Source organism: Heteronotia binoei, chromosome 9, assembly GCF_032191835.1.
Source record: "Heteronotia binoei isolate CCM8104 ecotype False Entrance Well chromosome 9, APGP_CSIRO_Hbin_v1, whole genome shotgun sequence".
NCBI lineage: Eukaryota > Metazoa > Chordata > Lepidosauria > Squamata > Gekkonidae > Heteronotia > Heteronotia binoei.
The window spans coordinates 1,073,033-1,095,533 of NC_083231.1; the positions used below are offsets into that span (position 1 = coordinate 1,073,033).

A 22,501-nucleotide genomic window follows, 5' to 3' on the forward strand; every position below is an offset into this window, starting at 1 on the left:
TTAAAAAACAAAAGAAAAAAAGCCCCACAATCTTCAGACTTTTTAGCTTTCTCCCTGGGAAGAACCCCAGGTCAGTCTGAATAGAAAAAATGGTGCTTTGTGGAGCAGGCATTATGTTGTACTTTTGGCAAGAAGAATGGGTCATGGCATTTGCCAACTGGAAATACGCATGCCTGTTGGTTTGCCCTATTTTGTTCCACCCTAGCAAAAGGTATTGTGTGGCTTTTGCTTTTGGCTTGGACCAGCGACCTCTGACTTGGTCCTTCTATAATGATGCCATGGCCAATAACACCTACACTTTCTAGTAAACAGGCTTAAAACTAGACATACCATTTTCTTTCTTGAAATGATAGGGAAACAATTAATTTGCACATTAAATTAATACATTTGAAACAAAAATCAAAGTATATGACTTACAATCTTTTCTTATCAATGACTCGTTTGACCCGGATAGCTCTTTGTTCGGAATACAGCTTACACACCCCTGGTCAAACAAAGAAAGGCTAGTCAATAAGAGTCACAAGGAAACATCAAGATTTCCTACATCAGACTGCAAACCTTTGATCTGGGGTCTACTTAATTCAGCGTTCCAACACTGGTCTCCACGGGGAAGCTCCCAAGGCAGGCAGGCGTGGGGGGGGGGAGGAACCAGCAGCTCTTAGCCGAGGGGCTGGAGGCCTCCCCTCACACCAACTTACCCTGATATGTCCCGCTTCAGGATTTCTAACGCTACCACCAGCTGGAGGCCTCCCCTCACACCAACTTACCCTGATATGTCCCGCTTCAGGATTTCTAACGCTACCACCAGCATTCTCTAGACTGTTCTCTATCCCCACCAGTTAAGAAAAAGGCACTCCTTTCAGGAGTATTGGATCTCCTTCATTTTGACTGAGGGGTCTGTACAGATACCTCTCTTGCTTTTAAAATGCATCTTTTATGAAAAATGATAATGCCTGGCTTGACAAACAGGGGAGGCTTCCACCAATCTGGGAGAACCGGGTTTGATTCCCCACTCCTCCACTTGCAGCTGCTGGAATGGCCTTGGGCCAGCCATAGCTCTTGTAGGAGTTGTCCTTGAAAGGGCAGCTTCTGGGAGAGTTCTCTCAGCCCCACCCACCTCACAGGGTGTCTGTTGTGGGGGTAGAAGATAAAGGAGATTGTGAGCCGCTCTGAGACTCTGAGATTCAGAGTGGAGGGCAGCATACAAATCCAATGTCGTCGTCTTCTCCAGGAGAAGACTTTTCCTCCTTCCTCCATTAGCACAACAGATCCCTGGGAGTTAATGCCACCTTCTGGATGACCTCTTCAGTCCTGACCATAGACTTAGGACCCACCCCCCATATTTTCAATGTTCCCGTAAGTTTGTTACATGCTCAGTATCCATCTACTCCTTTCCTCTCCAGCAGCTGAAGAGACCTCTTACTTTCAAGACTGATCATGTTGGCAAAGAAACACGAAGCTCTATAATTTTTAAAGGGAAATGATCCAACAACTAACTCCTGGATCCATTAAGGTCCCAGAAGTCTACCATGGACTGGCACTTGCAACTGGGGGGGCACTTCTGAAAATGCTACATTAGAACAAACTCTTTTCAGGCTTAGTTTGGAAGTATAAAATAGCCACAGCAAGACACCCGCGGTGCTCTTCTCAGCCTAAGCACTGGACTGCACCATGAAAATATTAAGCTCCTCTCATTCCAAAGGGAAAATAAGCAATACTTTTCAAGTAGTCTTCAATGAAATCCAAAACTGCTTCTCGGTGCTGCTTCACTTGTGGGGAATGGATGTCCTTGTGGGCTGAAATGGAAGGACAGGGAGTCAGAGACGGCCCTTCTCCACAAGCTCTTCCAGTGGCCCTGGGCGCCTTGCCCTTGAACAGACTTGCCTTCTGTCCGGAGTTGCTGAATGGCCTCAGCGCAGGTTCGCATGAATATCTGGGCGTCTTGATCAATCTGGTCCCGCTCCGTGTCTGTCATCCGCACATATTCAGACATGACATGGCTGCAGAGAAAAAGCCAAAATGCTATTTATTTGCTGTGAGCTCCACTGAGAAAAAAAAATGCACCTCATCCACTTAGACTTCCTTCCCCTCCCTGAGGGAAACGGCTGGCCTCTGCCGGCACCTCTCCACAAGGTCACTCCCACCTTCTTCCCATCTGTCACTAATGAGGAAGAAAGAGAGATTCGTGGGAATGCAGGAAGATATTTGGACTTATTTGAACTAAAGCAGGGGGGCAACCTTTTAACCCAGTCTCAACCCCCCCCCCCCCCCCTCCAATGAGGCATGGAAAAAGAGACCTGCTGGATCAGACCAATGATCCATCTAGTTCACCATCCTGTTTCAGAATGTGGAGGTGGGCAGAGAGACAGTTCTCCCACTGCATGGGCAGAGCAGCCCAGCTCCTTGCAAACCCCTTCCTAAAGCTCCATTATGCATTACCGGGGGGTGGGGGGCAGAGGTCTGGAGAGGCACACTGAAAATGGGCAGCAAACCAGCACATGGAGGTGGGAGGGAGGCTCGGCATTGCCAATTTGCTGGCTTGCTGCCTGCCAGGAGGGAATTCAACTGAGAGTTCCTGCCTGCACCCTGACACTTTTGCTGCCTCCTCCCTCTGTATAAGGCACAGAAATGGCTCTAGTCACTGCTATCCCCACATAGGCTCCACAGCTATGCTTAGGACAACAAACAACTGCTTGGACTGCCACAGCATCATTGTCGTTCTATCCTACAGAATGGGGGTCCTCAAACCTGTGGGCATTTTGGAGTTCTGGCACAGTGTGGTGGGCGCAGCCAGAAAATGGCTGCCTTAGGTGGAGCCAGCCACAACATGGCTGCAGCAGCTTACCTTCGGTCATGCGGTGAAGATCCTTGGGCTGGGGTGGCACAAAGCAGCATTTTGAAAAATCTGCTCAGCCAATCAAATCTCCAGTGGCCAGTCTTGTGGCCTTGCTGGGCAAAAGCCCCCCCCCTTTCCGCAAACACTTCATGGGTGCCCGGAGAGGTGTCAGTGGGTGCCAGGGCACAATAGCAGGGCCCCCCTCCCCACTACAGAACATGGAAGAAAGTGCTGCCGCCATCACAAGGCACACAAGAGCTGCCTCCAGCCGGGCCCAGCACGCCTGCCTGACACTGGCCTCCCCGATCATCTCGCTCAGCATGCAGGGTTATTGCTCCACCCCCCCACCCCCCAAATGTGCCAGCAATGCGAAAGAAGGTGATGGCTGTGCTTGTGCTTTTCTTCTCCCATGGGATCTGCACAGCCAGCAACTGGCCAGAAGCAAACCTAGACAGGTCTAGCCCCAGTCCTCCTTCTCCCTCCGCCACCTCCCAGCACCCAGGCAGCTTGCCTCTTGAACCAGAGAGCACTCAGGGAAGTTGGTGGGTAACAGGTTCAGGACAGACAAAAGGAAAAACTTCACTCAGTGAGGAAATACATTGTGCAGTTTGCGGCCAGTGGATGTAGTGAAGGCCGTGAGCACAGATGGAGACGAGGGGAGGGTCATTAAGGTGGTGAACCTCTGAAGCCCATTGCTAGGAGGCAGCATCAGAGGATGACCCTCCGGGGCAACTGGCTGGCTGCCGCCTGAAACCGGATGCTGGACTTGATGGGCCTCTTTCCCCACCCACCAGGCCATGGGAGCTCCCTTCGCAGGGGCATCCTCTTCCTGGCTATGCTATACCCAAGTGTGGCAGCAGAGGGCAACAGTAACCTTTGAGGCCCTCTCGCCAGCAGAATCAGGGCCAGGAACTGGGAACACGGAGATGGGTCTTCTCTTTGCATGGTGAGAGCTACAGAAAGAAGCTGCATCTCTCAGCCTGCCAGCAATGCTCCCTCTAAGCTGTGGAGTCTTGTGAGCAAAAATTCTGCTTTGTGAGCATTAAAGTTGTGAGCTCCTGCATAAATCAGTGTGCTCTGGGGCTATTTTTCCTGAGTTAAGGCAAAAATGTGTGAGCAACTTCCGGCCCTCGCGATCAGGAGGAGTAGGATGTCTGGATGGTTTGGCTTTAGTCGCTGAGTGCACGATGATCAAGTTTGGAGCAGGATGGGAGGCTAAAAATTTAGAATCAGGCGCATGTACTCTGTACAGGGAGTTAAAGTGCTTCGAGGTAGGTGGAATCGAAGCAGGTTTGTCCCAGGCCTCACGCAGCCCCTCCAAGTGCACTGGCAACATCGGTAGGAGTGACCCCGCTGGGAAATCTGCCTGAACCAGATCGTGTACTATGTCAGAAACCTTGGGTGAGTCGGAAGGAAGAGTAACATTCCAGGCTTCAGCCATGGTAGTAATCAGGTTAAGGTAGGTCTTGGAACCATCTGATGGAGAAAGACGGGCTGGATGTGTGGAATCTGAGGCAGGAGAGCCAGGAGGATCTTCGGAGTCAGAAGAGCCGGAGCTGTCTCCGTCAGATTGGGATTCCTTGGTTGCGGGAGAGATCAGAGGCTTGGTAGGTGCAGATGTGGAAGCACGTTCCTCGGAAGGTTTAGACTGTACTTGTAAGGCAGTCAAAGTCATGGCCGATGTAGAAATTGTGGCCGGAGCAGAAGATATGGTGGCGGAAGCTGTGCGAGGTATAAAAGATTCTCGGTACCGAGGAGGTTCACGGACTCAAAGGGCTTCACGGTCTTGAGAAGAGAGATACTCTGGGTCTCGGGTTCGAGAAGGCCCACGGTACTGAGGGGATTCGAAGTCACAGATTCGTGGTGTTGATACATCATGGCTGTGGAACGCGACCTCGAATTCACGGTACCGAGAGCAACGGAAACCCTCATTCGAGGGGGAATGGGAGTAGCAATGATAAACCCGGCGTGTCTGGGAGATGGCGATCTGGAGAGTGAAGAATATTCATATCGACCGCTCTGGTAGTAGTCCTGATACTCACGGTAGACTGGAGAGCGTGAGTGGAAATCATGACGTCGAACCGGTGAGCGGGATCGGACATGTTGGGTGGAAACCTGTGTCGACGACTCTCTGTAGAGAGGAGCGACTCCGATGTCTTGAAAGGATCCAGCCTGTAGCAAAGACCAGGGATGCTCCTGAGAGAAAGTAGGATCCGAATGGGGGTTGGGTTCAAGGATGTCAAACAGCACCACGCTATGGACCGAGGGCGAATGAGATCGGACCGGTATAACTTCGACTGCAGCTGGGGAGTGAAGAGTGAGATGAGGCATGTCAGAGATGATGTCAGAAGGCGCCGAAAGCTCTGGTGGAACAAGAGATTGGATCAGAGCTGAGTGTGTGGAAACCAACACCAACGATGTCGCTATAGTGGTCGAAGTGGTAGCCCTCGGGGAAGTCGTCGGAGTCGACCTTGTCAGATCACGAGATTTCTTCGGAGCCGAGGCTGACGGATCGGTATGGCGAGACTTCTTCGAAGCCTTGTGGCTGGTGTTGGAGTGCTTGGATGATCTCTTGTCGGACTTATGCTTTTTATGGAGTTGAGGAGCAGCCGACGCAGCCGAATCTCCCGCTCAGTGTGGGGGAGGCGGCGAATCAGAGCTGGGCATAGCCCGGAGAGATTTTTCGAGCAAGAAACTTTGAAGTCTGGTCGCTCGATTTTTTCGCGCCTGTTTACCGAAGTTGGCGCAATGAGGGCAAGTATCTACCCGATGAGCTTCACCCAAGCAGAAAAGACAGTAGGAATGTCTGTAGGGATTTTAGATCCATACCTCCAACACTTTTTGAAAATAATTTTCCCTTCCATACTCTCTGGACAAGGGAGGGGAAAGGAAAGTGCAGAAACAAGGGCTTTTTTAATTTTATAAGGACGAAAAATGATAGAAGAAAAGAGATAAGAGAAAAAGAGGAATACGATACCAAACAGGAGAAGATGAGCTGAGGAGAGAGGAACGCAGCAAGGTAGGTGTTGTCCGGGTGGCGGAAAGGAAGAAACTGAGTGGGAGGGGCGCCTCCTGCTTGCTCCAGGCATGTGCAGTCGATGCCTGCCCCCCAGGGCGAGCGGAAAGCGCGCCAAAAAACGCTCTAGGTGAGCTATTGGAGACTCCGAGGTATGGATCCGTTGCCTGCGGCAAGACCCATGTGTGGGACTGCACAGAGACCACGATGAAGATCTGTGAGCTAGCTCACACTAACTCAGCTTAGAGGGAACATTGCCTGCCAGCGAGGAGAAGGGCAGGGATGGAAGGAGACAGTCCTTTCCCTTCCATAATGAAAGAAGAGGAGAATTTTATTCCAGCATTTGTGTATGTGTGTGTGTGTGTGTTTATATATTTGGTAACTGAAACATTATAAACATCTCTCATCATTCTTGACTCTCTCTCTCTGCATAGTTATTTGGCGGGGGGGAGGGGGAAGGAGTCTAGATAGGAGTTTTGAGGGTGGGAGGAGCAGGAGGTATTCTGTTGGGGAGTGGGACAAGCCAGGGGAGGGGGTGGAGAGGGTCAGACATTTGAAGGCCAACATTGAAGGCCTTTCTTTTCTCAGCCCTGAGAACTTCTATGGACAGTCAGTTTCCCTCCCTCCTGCAGATTCTGGCCTGTGCCTGGAGGGTCTACAAGAAGCAACTGCTGCTGATCTCAGAGGAGGGGTCAGGCCAGGCCTGGCAGGGCTAACTGGTTCGGCTGCTTCCCACCAGGTCCTTGGTTTCATATCCGCAAAGGAGAGATCCTGCAAGAACTCGTCTTTTCAAAGTACTTTCTTATTCTTTCCTTTCAACAAAATAACCGAAAGTGCCACAGCTGTGCCTCTTGCTCAGTAGCTGCAAGTCCTGTCCTTGAGGTATTACCGTGTTAGGCACCGTGTTTAGGAAATGAAGGCCAGTCTTAATTTCTGGCTTGTGCACACACTGCCACCTAGTGGTACACACAAATCATTCCTGAAAGATATTGTAAGGCAAGTGCTGATCCCATGGTGGCTTCAAAGGAGTGGGAGGGGAGAAGATGGGAAGGGGAATTTGGGTAGACAGGAAGACAAAAATGCTGTCAGAGAACCTGGCTGTTCCCTGGAGCTGGCATTACATGCAGAGCAGCAAAACCAAAGGCCCATCTGGATAGGGATGACCTGAACGAGAGGATGAGATATGAACCTGGGATCCCCTGAACACAACACAGGAGTGTGGCTGCTGACCGATGAGCCCCTCACACTGAGCTGCAGAACATCCACATACCTTCCTCAGCACCTCCCCACTCCCCCACTGTCAAACATACTCAGGCTTTAGCCACAGGCAGATGCAGAAACCAATCTTTTCAATGCTCCTTATCACCACAATTGTTTTAATGTGTCATCCATATGGGCTTCCTATTATGTTCAGTGACCAGACTGGAAATTTGGCAGGTACATGAGTCTCCCTGCCCGCCCGCCCCCCCGCCCCCCATGCCACAAGTTTCCAATTGTCCTCACACAACACTTACCTGTAGGCATTAATGTAGTCTTTCCGGTGCTGCAGAAGAAAATCTTTCAGTTTCCCAATGTTATTGACCTAAGCCAGAAAGGAAAAAGCAAACATTAAGATTTGGACGAAGAGAAGCATTTCTAAGTGTCTGAATGGCAACAGGGAGATCTCAAAAGGGGCATTAGGACAACTGATGAAGACGACTCCCTCTCTCATGACCCACTCACTGCACTGAGGCCTCCCTTCCACTCACTGCTGCACAAGGCCCGGCCCCTTCTCTAGTGTGTCTCTAGCCTGCTCTGCAGACAACTTCCTCTGAAAGCAAGAGGGTGTTCCCTGCAGCCAGAGCCTCCAATGGCCAGCCTGCCCCCTGGTTACAACTGGCACCAGAGCCCCTGCCTTCCAAAGAGAGGGTTTTACCCAGCAGTCTGATTCCATTATGGCAACATGCTTGATGTGGGGCTGCCCCAAGAGCAACATCTGAAGAGCCACTGTCTGCCTTACAATCTCATGCCCCCTGCAATCCCCTTTGGAGGCCCAGCTGATGGAGGCACCCTGGGAGAGCAGGGCCTTCTCAGTTACAACACCAAAACTCTCCACAAGGAGATTCATCTGTTCCCTTCTGCTGCCATTGTCCACCAATGAGTGAAGCATTTTTGGTTTCATTTGGCATGACCTCAGTGACCCCTCCTTCCAGACCAATGCTTTAATTGTTTTAATATATACCCTTGTATTTTAGCTCTGTTTTCAATTGTTTTAATTATGTGTGTGTAGTTTTGGGGGTGGGGGTGTGATTTTACTGGTTTTAAAATGTAATTGCCTCTGTCTTGTCAAGGCCAATTTTAACTTGTTTGCCCTCAGGCATTTTACAACAGCGATTGGGCACTGATTCAGGACCTCTAGAGCATCACTGGGCGACTTGGACAATGAAATACAGACCTGGGTGTCATCAGCATATCACTCACTGCCTACTCCAAAACCATGGAAGATTTCTCCTGCGGGCTTTCCATAGAGATTGAATAACATGGCATATAGTAGTAGTAATAAATGTATTGTGTACAGCCATTGGCCATTACAATTACAGCAACTTACAAATTAAAAACAGTCAGGGTCTCTAAAATTAACACATTCAAATTTAGATTATTCACAATCTTAGTTACACATAGTGTCCCCATGATTCCATAATAAGGTTCTAATTGCCCAGTTAACAACAACATTTTACTGTCAAACTGATTTTGCCCTGATTTTGCTAGCAGCCAAAGCAAAAAGTGCTACCTTATGAGACCGTAGAGTAAGTTTCTGACAACAGAAATATTAGCTTATCCATATCAGAAATCATATACAATTGATCTATTATTTCAGGCAGAAACTTGCGCCTAGGTTCTGAATACAGTGGGCAAACCATAACATAATGGAAGAGGTGTCAGAACTTGAAGAACTTCAAATGAAACTCATTACTTTGTTGCAAAAGTATAAGACTGTATTGAGAACTGTATTGTGTTCAGGGAAAGCACAAGTTGACTCTGATAACGGGTTCAGCTATCGATACATTCTTTATGCAGTTGTAACAGAAACAATAAAACCATTTCTCACACTCTGGGAGACAGTTGTCTGTTCCCAGGGTCCCTTATCTCCATGGAGGAGGAAGGAGCCCTGCTGTGATGCCCTGGCAGGCTAGCTTCAAAGGACACCTGCAGATGTTTTACAGAGGCTATCTGTCACCCTTCAGTGGTTACAGTTTGTTTGAAATGCAAAGCATTTGGTTAGTAGGCCTGACTACAAGGACATAGGATTAGTAGACAGTTACAATATGGAGTCGGTTAGGCTAATATCACCAAGCTCAGCATACATAACAGATACAAGTTCTGACAAGAGGTCCTCCACAGAGGTTTTGCATATATAAACATGCTATTCCTGAGGTTTTAGAGTATCGCCCCAGGAGATATTCTGTTGGCATGGTCTGAAACCGCAGAACTGTAAATGCTGATCTAACTTTGCACACAGTAGTATTTGCCAAATATGCGGATCTTAGGTGGTCCTTCTTTATATTTTTATACCATGGGGCAGATCTTGTCTGAACAGTTAGCAGATACCGTGGGGAATAAGACCAAGCCTTGTGGTACCTCTTCCCCAGCAGCTCTCTGAATCCTCCCCTTCAGGCATGATTTGAATCAATCCAGTGGACAATTTACATTAACCCCTTTTTCTACTTCCTGATGCCTCGGCAAGGTGGGATGGTCCAGAGGATCAAAGATCACTGATCAGTCCAGGTGGAGCCACCAGGAGGCACAGCCATTGTCTACATTCAAGCACTTTCTACCTCCACTGCAGTGGCAGGCAGCAAAGCAGACCTTCAGTGGAATCGGGACATGCTTGTTTGAGTGTTCCTTCTTATTCAGTTTTGAGATTTTAAAAATAGAAATCAAAACAGGCAGCAGCACAAACAGGAATCCATTTCAAAGGAGGAATGCTTCCTGAAGTGATAGGCCTTCCTGGAGTGCTTTGATAACTGGCCATTTTAAGCCTCTGGCTTGAAACAGCCACATCCTAGAGTTCCCTTTTAGGACTTCAGTCCATTGCGAAAGCTTCTGCCATAGGAAAATGCAGGTAATACTGTTAGGATTAGAGTGCTAACCAGTACTTTACAAATGCTACTGCTGGTTTACCAGACCAGCTGTGGGACTTCCCTGCTCAGAACAAATGCCATCCCGCAACAACTACATCCTGAATTCTTGAGATCCGTGGCGGGGAGCAGTTGGGAGTTCAGCCCAGAGATTGTCTCCTCATATGGCAGTAGCCGCACCAGGTCGAAGGCAGTTGTATCCTCTGATAGGAAAGAAGGCACCCCCTGCAGAAGGCCACATGTGTGGCAGAGGCCCCACGCCACCCAGCAACCAGGAGAACCAGAAATCACCGGCCCTGACCTTGCCTTGGAGCCCCGAGCCAGCATGAATGTGGCTGCGGTGGCCACCAGGGAGGCTGCCACTGAAGCAAAGGGTAAACAAGGTTGTTCTGCCATGCTGAAGCCACAATTAGAGGGGCTCCACCCACTTTTATGATTGGCAAGTAACACTCAGGTAGACTTCTCTTTCACAAAGGTGGATGAAGCTTTGTAAGTGATTTGTTACAAGCATTCTCTCCCCTAATAAGGCCTTGCTAGGAATAATGAATGCCAAGCAAACTGTTTTATAATAGCCCCCCACTCCCTCCCCTTGCCTACACCCAACATTCTTGTCAAAGCAACAAAAGACATTATTCTTTAGATCAGGGATATCAATCTCATTTGCTACGAGGGCCAGATCTGACATAAATGAGACCTTGTCTGGCTGGGATATGTGTGTAATAAAACATAATGTGATCTAGAGGAGATATAAGCTTTATAAAGGATACAAACACAATTAAATTTTTTTAAAAAAAATTAAAACAAAATGTGCTAAAAGGATTAGCACTTTCGATATTTTATTCAACAGTTTCTGATAACTGACACCTCTTGCTCTGAATTATTGCATCAAAATCTGGACACAATGTCTGTGCTGTAGCAATCTTGAGTATGCTGTTCAGGTATGTGTCTGTAAGTTGCAAACCTACTTTTGATTTATTGACATTCATTACAGAAATCTCATGGTCAATACGATAAGCCTAACACCCAGGGGAAAATATGAAATGGCTGGGCATGGCGAGCTTTTGTACATATGTTGCCCAAGTTTCATGTGTTGGACTTACTACAGTCTGAGACAAACCCAAGGCTGTCATGGCAGCCACAAAGTCTTGAACTTGACCTGACAAGGTTGCCTTGGAATGTCTGTTGAACTCCCCAAGGATGTTCGTGCTTGAGATCCTTAGCACCAAGTCTGATGCCACCTTGATCGTCTCAGCCAGGGACCTTGCTGGTAAGCTAGGTGAAGGGAACACCAGCAGGGTCCCTGACCTGTCCCTGGTGCTCAAGACAAGGCACACACAGCCAGTCTCTGTCTGTATCAGGTACTTAGTGAAGGGGAGAGGAATGCTACTCAACCCCAGCCCACCATCCTTCCGTTCAAGGTTGGTGAAGGACCCTATACCCAGCTGGCGTGAGCTGTGTCAAAGTGACCATGTCAGCATCATCCAGCCAAATTTCAGCCAAGCAAGTCAGGTGTCAGGAACAAGTCCCTGACAGTTATAGCTTGAGATGGCACTGCTGATTGTTTTGCTGGTATTATTATCCTTGCTCATTAATGATCCATTATTATCATGTTATTGCCACTGCATTTATATGATGTACTAACCACACATTGTAAGTGTATTCATGAATACGAACCCCATTGATTTTTGTAGCCATTTAGTATTTTGTGTGCTGTGGGATATTCCAGATCTGGAGGTGGAAGAGGAGCATGGGGAGACAACTCTAGTCTAGTCTCCCCGGGTAGCACTGATAGGAAATAGCAGTAATGGGAAGGGTGTGTGGAATGTGACCTTGACGGGAGGTAAAACTGAGGCCTTAGAATGGACTTTCTATTAATTCAAAAGACCTTTGGCAGGTGAGGGAAAGAGGGGAGCCGTTATTTTGTAACCTATAATTGCCTGGTAACTTTCAATTCATTTCAGTCTGGCAAGACCTGGTCTTGTGAATGCATGCCATTAATGTTTGCTTCGAGCTTCATCATTAAAAACTCTTTTGAACCAACCTAAGGAGCCTTGTGATTGAACTTGGGCAAAACCTTACACCAGGTCCGCCTGTTTTTCACAGAGCAGGTCACAAGTTGTTGAGATCTGGAAGGCACTCAAGCACATATGTCTGATTTTTTACAGGATAAAGACCTTACTAGCAGCTATGTTTTTTACAGTGAGGAAGGGGGGCTGGCAGGGGGTTGGACAAATAGTCTGTATGGCCCCTTCCAATTTTATGATTCTATGAGTTGATGTTAGAATTCAAGCATTCAGCAACATATATATGTATTTAACTTGCAAATTTATTACGTCACATATTTTTAATCCCAAAGGGAGCCCCCCCTCAAGACTGTAAGATACCTGTGATTTATACCAGATTCATCACTCCTACTTAAACATACAAGTTTGGAGTCTGACAGGCAAACTAAAAAGAAATAAATACCATACCACATGTTCCGGGAGAATAGCAGCTATGAAGAGTATTGCCGAGTCGAGCTGAATGCTTATTCAAAGGTCCTGAAATGTTGCATTATGATGGGTTCAAATAGGATTTATTTCCACTATTTTTTTTAAAGCATTAACCGATAGGGGCTTAGGGAGAAAAAAGCAACGTATGTCATAATGAGAACAAACCTGTTTTTTCAGATGCTTTCTCTCTTGAGGGTATACATTTGGTTTAGGTTTCCACTGCAATATTAATGTTTTAAAGATCAGTCACACAGATCAATTGCTATAGTAACGTGAAACTCTAAAAAGCAAGCAACATCTAAACAAGATAGGGATGGAAGCAGAAAGCAAAGGAGACAGTCAGCCTGGCTGCCCCCGTCTCAGGAAAATGGCTGCCTTCTTCAGCTTCTGGTTTACATCAGCAAATGTGACACAGAAAATGAACATGGATATTCTAGAAGTGGAAGGCAACTTCAGACACTTTTAGTAAGAAAGGCTCATTTGCACACCACACATTCATTCAGCAGAGAGAGAGAGAGAGAGAGAGCGCAAAGTTTAACAACAAGGAAATTCAAGGGCAAATCCTATGGGAGAGGTTTGCAAACTGCATCAAAATTCAGTTTATGGTTCCCTCATTGTCCCATTCTAGTTTCTTCATAGGAATAGAAATATCAAAACGCAGAAATATAGATTGTTGCATTTTTGTATTTCTGGCTTCCTGTTGAATACTGCAATAGATCTGATGTGGGGAAACACAGAAACACAGTTTCAAGACAGAAATGTAAAAAGGTTAAGAGTATTGTAACTATGCCGTTAGGCTAAGGAGCCAACCCAAATCTAAACAAAATGCCTTCATTTGATGTACCCATTGCAGGGATTATATGACCCCATAGACTGTGCAGCAGAGAATGAATTTCCGTGGAGTAAAACAAGTAATCTTTCCCCCAATCACATCACAAGACAACTGACTCCACTGCAAAAAAGCAAAGCACAATCGGCAGGGAGAGCCTATTTCACCTTACTTTTGTTACTGTGCAAAGACTCCCTTGAGAGTAGTTGTGAGGGAGATTGCCTCCTCTGAGGCTACTCTCAGATTTCATAGTTCAAAATGTCCCTCTTACCCCTGTGTGCTTTTCCCAGGACATTTCTCTTTCCACCCCTCACAACCAGTTTCACCAGAGCTCCAAGCAGCGGCACTCGCAGGCCCGAAAGACGACAGCTTGGCTAGCAAGGGAGATGTAGCCACCCATGCATGCCTGCAAGACTGGGTGGAAAAGTAAAAGACAGAAATCCCACTCGACCTGCAAGACCCCCTTCTACCCTTCCTCATTTTGATGCCAGAACAAAAACAAGACCTTCCCAAATCACACTTTAGAGATATGGGACAATCTGGAATGAGGGACACTCCTTAAGATAAAGGGCACTGCGCAAACATTTGTTCACAGTTCTCAATTGTACAGCTCAGGGGAAAACCCCACAATTGCGTTCTTTCATGTTTGAACAGTTTTGAAGTTTCATTCTTCTAAAGTGTAAGGGAGGAGATATTCAAATCCTATTCCTTCCAGGGACATGCAAATCATAATGTTGTCTGAAGGAAAAAAATGTTTGTTTTAATAATGAAACAAAATTGTACAGGTCAGAACATGTGTACACGTCAGTACTCATATTGTGCAGCATGCCTCGTGCCATCTGCCGTCCTACTAATCACCATCTAAAGGCCCATGTTGACAGAGATCATGGGAAGAGTTGTTATCTTGTGCCTGATTGCTGTCTAATGACTTAGCCCGGGGTGGCCGAACTGTGGCTTGGGAGCTACATGTGGCTCTTCCACACATATTGTGTGGCCCTTGAAGCCCCCACCACTCCATTGACTAGCTTGGAGAAGGTATTTGTCTCTTTAAATCACTTCTCCAAGCAAAGCCAGCTGGTAGTTTGGAGAATACATTTAAAGTTAAAGTTGCTTTCTTTCCACCTCAACCCACTCCTTTCATCTATTTGCTTTCTTTCTACATTTCTTTCCACCTTTCTTTCAACCCTCCCTCCCTCCCAGCTCTCAAACATCTGACTAATGTTCATGTCTGTGGGTCTCAAACATCTGATGTTTATTCTATGTGGCTCTTACGTTAAGCATGTTTGGCCAGCTGTGGACTTAGCTATCTGATGGTTGTGTAAACGTTAGTAATAGTGTAATTGTTTTATTATTTTAGAGAGCTCTGTGGCGCAGTGTTAAAGCTGCAGTTCTGCTCACGACCTGAGTTAGATCCCTGGCGGAAGATGGGTTTTCAGGTAGCCGACTCGAGGTTGACTCAGCCTTCCATCCTTCCGAGGTCAGTAAAATGAGTACCCAGCTTGCTGGGGGGAGGGGAGTGTAGATGACTGGGGAAGGCAATGGCAAACCACCCTGTAAAAAGTCTGCCATGAAAACAATGTCACCCCAGAGTCAGAAACGACTGGTGCTTGCACAGGGGACCATTCCTTTTCTTTATTATTTTAACTGTCATACTTATCATTGTAACCCACCCCAAGCCTTGCTGTGCAGAAGAGGGCAGGCTAGAAATCAAATTAATGAATTAATTTTTAAAAACTGCATACGGGTTCAAAGCTTTCTTTACTTTTTTTTAAATAAGACACTATATTATTATAACATCTGATCTCAGCATTCTCCCAACAGTCCTTTGCTATATTATTAAATAAATTATCTTAAATATATTTTATATATATATATATATATATATATATATATATATATATATATATATATATATATATATATATATATATATATTAAATAAATTAAATAAAGAGGTACAAGGACTCCTTGAAGAAATCCCTTGGCACCTGTCGCATCAACCATCACCAGTGGTCTGACCTAGCCTCAGATTGCAAAGCATGGAGACACACCATCCACCAGGCTGTCTCTTCCTTTGAGAACGCACGCATAGCTGGTCTTGAGGACAAAAGGAGACTGAGGAAGAATCGCACTGCTACAGCACCAACCCTAAATCAGACTTTTCCCTGCAGCCACTGTGGCCGGACCTGCCTGTCCCGCATTGGTCTTGTCAGCCACCAGCGAGCCTGCAGCAGACGTGGACTATTGCACCCTTCTTAAATCTTCGTTCGTGAAGCCAAGCCGAGAGAAAGAGAGAGAGAGAAATAAATTATCTGGGATATAAATCATTTGGGGATATTTGGGACTGTTACCCAGTAGTTTGGCTTGGATTGAAAGATCCTGAGAGGGGACTCAAGGGCACTTCTGCTCAAGTGAAGGAGAAGTTGTCCTCCAACTAGCTCCAGAGCACTTCCCAAAGCTGGTCCAGAGAGCCACAGGAGCTGCAGATGAGGAAGGGACTGGCAAACAGCCCCCCCCCCACACACACACACAACTGCCACATGCCATGTGTTTCGTTTGCTGAAACAAAAAGCTTTCATAATGGAGACATTTTCACAGCTTCAGATGAAACACACACTTCTTCGCAAACCAACGGAGCAGGACTTCTAGGCCAGCCTCAGGAAATGGGTTTAAGAGTCTACATAGAGAATTTTGGTAGACTGCTCCAAAGAAGTGAACCAAATATTTTCTTAGCTTTAGCCATATACAAGAAGTCCCTTTTTCTTAGCTATATACAAAATATACTCAACTTGCAAACAAGTTGCTTTTCAGAAGTCTGCTTCTAAGTCAGGTGTCTGGGAGCATGCTGTCCCACACAGAGGCATAGAATAGATGATGCTGAGATTCCCATGTATGTGTGTCTGCAAAACATTTATTTATTTATTTTAACTTATATTCCACTCGATCCCACAAGTGGGCTCAACGCAGCTGACAATATAGCAAAATCTCAATAAAACCAATAAAATCTAACAGTTAAACCATTTAATCAATTTAAAGTAAGACTGCACTAAAATACCAAGTACCCCAAGTCTCCTTCAGTATTTTACAGACAATGGTAAGTAGCCTGAATCATAGCAATGTTTTTGTCGGATGGTGGGGGTACCCTGTGGTACAGCAGTGCAGCGTCTGGGCACTAAGCAGGTACCAGAAAGCAGAGGAAGCTGAGACAGTTCAATGCCCACCGCCTCACCCAAAGGCCTGGCAGAGCACTTCCGTCCTACAGGCCCTGCGGAACTGTTAAGAGATGAGCAAGGAAGTGCTAACTTCAAGATGAATTAATGCAAAAACTAACACCCAAGAGCATTAAAAAAACACAAAAAACCTGGTAGCATCTTTCAGCACACTTAATGCATTATTTTAAAGCAGTAACAGAATTAATGAATTCCTTACCCATCTGAGCGTATTAATAAATCCATGCAGGCTGGAAAGAAGTTGTTTATGTGACTGAACCCCAAAACATGACAGGCCCAACACAATATCTGACTGATCTGTCACACTGACAAAACAGAAACTCCTGTTGCACAAGCCGAACAAAAGCACAGTTCTGCGGGAGTGTACATTTTCTCTTTCAACAAGAGACACAACATCTGACTTTAATAAAAACTTCCCCTTTTTTCTTATTTTTTTGCCAGCCTCTAATCATAACTTGCTTTAATATTTAGATTTTCACACAAACCATCCCAAACTTCTCTGACTACGATACAAAAGCCACAACAAGAGGTGGGGAACATTTCAGCTGGGAAATAAAACCAAATTATTCAAAATACTGAAACTGACCTTTACAATTTTTGCTGATGACAACCCTCTCGACTGCCTTCAGCAGTTTTCCCTTCTCTTTGCTCATCTGGCCTCAGTTAATGATAGCTCTCTTTTTCATTATCCTTTCTCCTCAGTAATTTAAAGATATTTTTTTTTACATTGGTGAACTAACACTGAGAGTGACCGCTTAGTGCAGTGGCCTCCTCAGCAGAGCTTTTTCTCTTTTTTTTTACACAAGCAAGATCCATGTGGGAAGAAGATGACTGGAGCACATAGAGGAACGAGAAAAACACCTCCCCTGCTTGTACCATTTCATGTACAGTATTCTTCACACACACACACACACCCCAGCTCCCCCAGTTTCATAACAGTCATGTTTGACCTAAGAACATAAGAGAAGCCATGTTGGATCAGGCCAACGGCCCATCAAGTCCAACACTCTGTGTCACACAGTGGCAAAAAATTTTATATACACACATACACTGTGGCTAATAGCCACTGATGGACCTGTGCTCCATATTTTTATCTAAACCCTTCTTGAAGGTGGCTATACTTGTGGCCGCCACCACCTCCTGTGGCAGTGAATTCCACATGTTAATCACCCTTTGGGTGAAGAAGTACTTCCTTTTATCCGTTTTAACCTGTCTGCTCAGCAATTTCATCGAATGCCCACGAGTTCTTGTATTGTGAGAAAGGGAGAAAAGTACTTCTTTCTCTACTTTCTCCATCTCATGCATTATCTTGTAAACCTCTATCATGTCACCCCGCAGTCGACGTTTCTCCAAGCTAAAGAGTCCCAAGCGTTTCAACCTTTCTTCATAGGGAAAGTGCTCCAGCTGATTTGTTTTCAATTCCCTTCCTAATAATTCCCAGCATGGCGTCGGCCTTTTTTATTGCAAACGCACACTGTCTTGACATTTTCAGTGAGTTATCTACCACGACCCCAAGATCTCTCTCTTGGTCAGTCTCTGCCAGTTCACACCCCATCAACTTGCATTTGTAGCTGGGATTCTTGGCCCCAATGTGCATTACTTTGCACTTGGCCACATTGAACCGCATCTGCCACGTTGACGCCCACTCACCCAGCCTCAACAGATACCTTTGGAGTTCCTCACAATCCTCTCTGGTTCTCACCACCCTGAACAATTTAGTGTCATCCGCAAACTTGGCCACTTCACTGCTCACTCCCAACTCTAAATCATTTATGAACAAGTTAAAGAGCATGGGACCCAGTACTGAGCCCTGCGGCACCCCACTGCTTACCGTCCTCCACTGCGAAGACTGCCCATTTATACTCACTCTCTGCTTCCTATTACTCAGCCAGTTTTTGATCCACAAGAGGACCTGTCCTTTTACTCCATGACTCTCAAGCTTTCTAAGGAGCCTTTGATGAGGAACTTTATCAAAAGCTTTCTGGAAGTCAAGGTAAACAACATCTATTGGGTCTCCTTTGTCCACATGTTTGTTCACCCCCTCAAAGAAATGTAACAGGTTAGTGAGGCAAGATCTTCCCTTGCAGAAACCATGCTGAGTCTTCCTCAATAACCCGTGTTCATCAATGTGCCTACTCATTCTGTCCTTGATAATGGTTTCTACCAACTTTCCCGGTATTGAAGTCAGACTGACTGGCCTGTAATTTCCCGGGTCTCCTCTGGAACCTTTTTAAAAGATGGGGGTGACATTTGCTACCTTCCAGTCCTCAGGAACGGAGGCAGATTTCAATGAAAACAGCCTGTTTTCACTGAAATCCTTTACATCATCACATGGGAGCAAGTTTCCGCTAAGTCATTGGAGCTGACTCCCAAGTGAGGTTGTTTGGGATGACAACTGGACCACCTAATCCTATAAAGGGACAAGGTGTGTCCAATTCCCCTCCAAAAGCACAACCAGACATGCCTCACAGTTTGCACAGGAACAAGCTGCAAGACAGCCTGTTCTGAGGCGACTTGTGAAACATCTTGAACTGCGTTGCACCACCGAACACCAATTCTACCTCACTTTCAACACATTAAGCTACACTTTTGTCAAATAAGCCTCATACAGATAAGCCTCCCCCTCCCCTCAAGCTTTATACCCCAAGTACAGTATTCCTTGAGCCTATGGAGATACATCAGGGTATAAATAACTTAAATGAGGAATTTATTTATTTGTAAGTGCAAAATTTGGCATAAGGGCCTAAAACATAAGGTGCATATATTTTCCTGTAACAAAACCACTACAACAAACTGTACCCAGACCAAATGAACTTCTAATTTGTTACACTGTTTTGCCATGTGACCCTAGCTTTGTATCAGTTTGCACTCTTAATCCAGCAACTACATGTATTTCAGTCCACTGTACCTTATTCCCTCGTCTGAAGAAGTATGTCTGCATATGAAAGTTTATGTTCTGAATAAAACTTTGTTGGTCTTAATGGTGCAACTTGACTCCTACTTTGTTCTCCTGCTTCAGACCAACACGGCTGCCCACTTGCTGCCCACTGTAGACAAAGGGGCATCTGTATAAAGTTACTTACTCATATACAAAAGTTACACACATGAACCAATATTCTCATTCATCTCCAAGAATCGCTATTTAATACGGCAGAACAAAGTCTGCGTCCAGGGGCACCTTTAAGACCAACGGAGTTTTATTCACAATATAAGCTTTTGTGTGCAAGCGCACACTTCATCAGATACACTGAAACAGTTTCCTCAAGCCTTACTTAGAGGGCCCTGAGGAAACTGTTCAGCGTATCTGATGACTTGTGCTTGCACACAAAAGCTTATACCGTGAATAAAACTTTATTCCTCTTAAAGGTGCCACTGGACTCAAACTTTGTTCTGCTGCTCCAGACCAACATAGAACCATAGAGTTGGAAGGGACCTCCAGGGTGATCTAGTCTGACCCCCCTGCACAATGCAAGAGATTCACAAATACCCCCCCACAAACACAAATACCTCCCCCCACACCCCACTGAGCCCTGCTCCATGGCCCAAAAACAAAACGAAAAACCCCTCTAGAATCCCTAGTCAAACTGGCCTGAAGAAAAATTGCTGACTGACTCCAATGGCAATCAGCATTTCCCTGAGTGTGTAAGAAAGGGCCACAAGAACAAAGCACTGATGCTACCCTTCCTGCCCTCCTTCTCATGACCTTTTCACAGAATCAGCATTGCTGTCAGATGCCAACTAGCCTCTGCTTAAAAACCTCCAAAGAAGGAGAGCCCACCACCTCCCAGAGAACCGCTTTGTCATGGCTACCACACCTGAATCTGTTTAATATGGCATTATACATCTCTTTGCGTGTAGTATATTTTGAGACTCACAGAGAAAGGCAAACTATAAATAAAGTGAATAAATCAATAGATGCTGTCTAAAACCTTCATGTCCTCTAATGTTAAGGAACCTCTCCTTTTCCTAATTTTTCAAAAACCATTTCATAGCAAGGGTTCGTAATAAACTATGTTTTGGAATGATCCAAGAATTTCAACAAAGCTAGGAATTCCTGACATAATAGCAACTATCATTTCCTATGCAGTGTCGTATTATAAAACCGGGGTGGGGGAGGGTGGAATTAATCAAGTTAAAAAGTCCCTTAAAAATAAGACCTACTTAGGAGCCCTCCTGCCAAACAAGTCAAAAAGCAAGTAGGGCCTGGTTCCTCAATTCTGGGGAACACTCCAGGAATAAATTATCTAAACTTCCTTGAGCTGAACTGCTTCCATATCTCTTAACTGACTAGTTTTCTAGGATGGTTTAGCTCATACATCATTGGTTAAAAGTACCCCAAAACATTTTGCTGATAAAAGCATTCTATTGGGAAACAAAACTTGCGGTGGCTTTCATTTCTGGGCTGTGACAAGCAAAACAGAAATGCAAACAATTTTTTTCAAGGAAATCACAAGGAATTTGCCATCTCTGACTATACATTCAAAGATGAGAAATTTAAAGTAAGGCCCTCATTTAGGAGGAAGTTGTCAGTGAACAAGCTTTTCAAAAAGTAAGCTAGAGATTTATATCCATTCGTAACCATAGAAATTAATCTCAAGCTTAGACAAAATAGCAGAAAATACCATTTGTTTAATGAAAATCAGAGACCTGTTAAAGCAAATGAAGCCCTCTATATGCAGTCACAGAACTGTATTTGATGGACCACTTCTTACAACTTAATTACTCTCACTGATCCATTCTCATTCCCCCCCCCCCCCATAAGCTTTCTCTTCAATTTAATTTTATACAAGGGGTGCCATTCTGAATGGCACACTGGAAATCAATGCCATCTTGCTTAGGCCATTCTTAATGCTTTCGCGTATCAAGGGGGAAAATTACTATTTCTTTGCAAGGCCATTTAGGAAGCAGATAGACGTTCAGACTGAAAACACACCACAGGGAGAGATTGACTGCTGCAGAATCTCACGGAAAGTAAAACGACTGCCTCATTTTGGGTGTGTGAGCAGACTAACATGGCAGTCCTCCACACGACTGCTCCCTTCCAAATCCACTAAAGCCTCTGGGCTTAGAAGGGTGTGGCCTTGCTTAGGAAGGCATTGGAAGTACGATAAGAAAACAGGAACATTTTTTATTGCCACAGGAGGACTGCAAGATTCCGTTATGCACTGCTTTAAAACCAATAGGGAAATGCAAGGTTCTGACAAGAAGGCAACTGCAACTGCAATAGGCAACTGTTGACTATTCCCGGACCGAGAGAGGTGAAGCTGCAAAGTACCCGTAACCGGGCCTTCTCCTCTATAGCCCCGAGCCTATGGAACCAACTTCCAGAGGAAATGTGGGCCCTGCGGGACCTTGAACAGTTCCGCAGGGCCTGCAAGACCTTCCTCTTCCGACTGGCTTTCGCTGATGAAAATGGAAATTGCTAAGGAAACCGCCATCATAAACATAAACAGCAAACATAGCATTAGCACTTTACTAATTTTAATTTAATTAATTTTTAAAGCTTAAGCAGAATTTTAATTAAAATGTTTATAATGTTTAAATGTATTTTTATCTATTTCTGTATAACTAAACCTGAATTATGTTGTTAGCCGCCCTGAGCCTGCTCCGGCGGGGAGGGCGGGATACAAATAAAATTTTGTTGTTGTTGTTGTTGTTGCAAGGGTAAAGGACAGATACACCTAAAGCACACTCAGGGTCAACAGCTAACACGTAACTGCGACCGTAGCCAGTCCACCAGAGAGCTGTGCTGCAGTTGCTTGTTTGTTTTCTGTATTCTTTTTAATTAAACTTTTTAAAATGATATACAAGTGCAGTTAATATTCACAAAATCTTAACTCTTTAAATCCCCCCTCTCCCCAGACAAAAACCTGTAACCACCATTATTCTAGGATCAGATTCAGACAGGCAAAGTTCAAGAGGAAGATACAACAAGACAATATGATCAAAATAAAAAGCTGCAGCATAAACTCCCTCCGTA

The 22,501-nt window shown here is 45.5% G+C and overlaps 1 protein-coding gene across 2 annotated transcripts in view; it reads right to left on the bottom strand.

Moving 5' to 3' along the window:
* The window catches only part of STX18 (syntaxin 18), a 229,666-nt gene that overhangs the window by 35,096 nt on the left and 172,069 nt on the right, over nt 1-22,501 (bottom strand). Inside the window, exons 3-6 of one of the 2 annotated variants that reach the window (XM_060247282.1) lie at nt 7,367-7,434; nt 1,885-2,000; nt 1,719-1,796; nt 418-484 (exon numbers count right to left, since the gene is read on the bottom strand). In XM_060247282.1, coding sequence (XP_060103265.1) covers nt 418-484; nt 1,719-1,796; nt 1,885-2,000; nt 7,367-7,434 — 329 coding nt within the window. Of the gene's footprint in view, nt 1-417; nt 485-1,718; nt 1,797-1,876; nt 2,001-7,366; nt 7,435-22,501 lie in introns of both variants that reach the window. The other variant, XM_060247283.1, reaches the window with a different exon arrangement.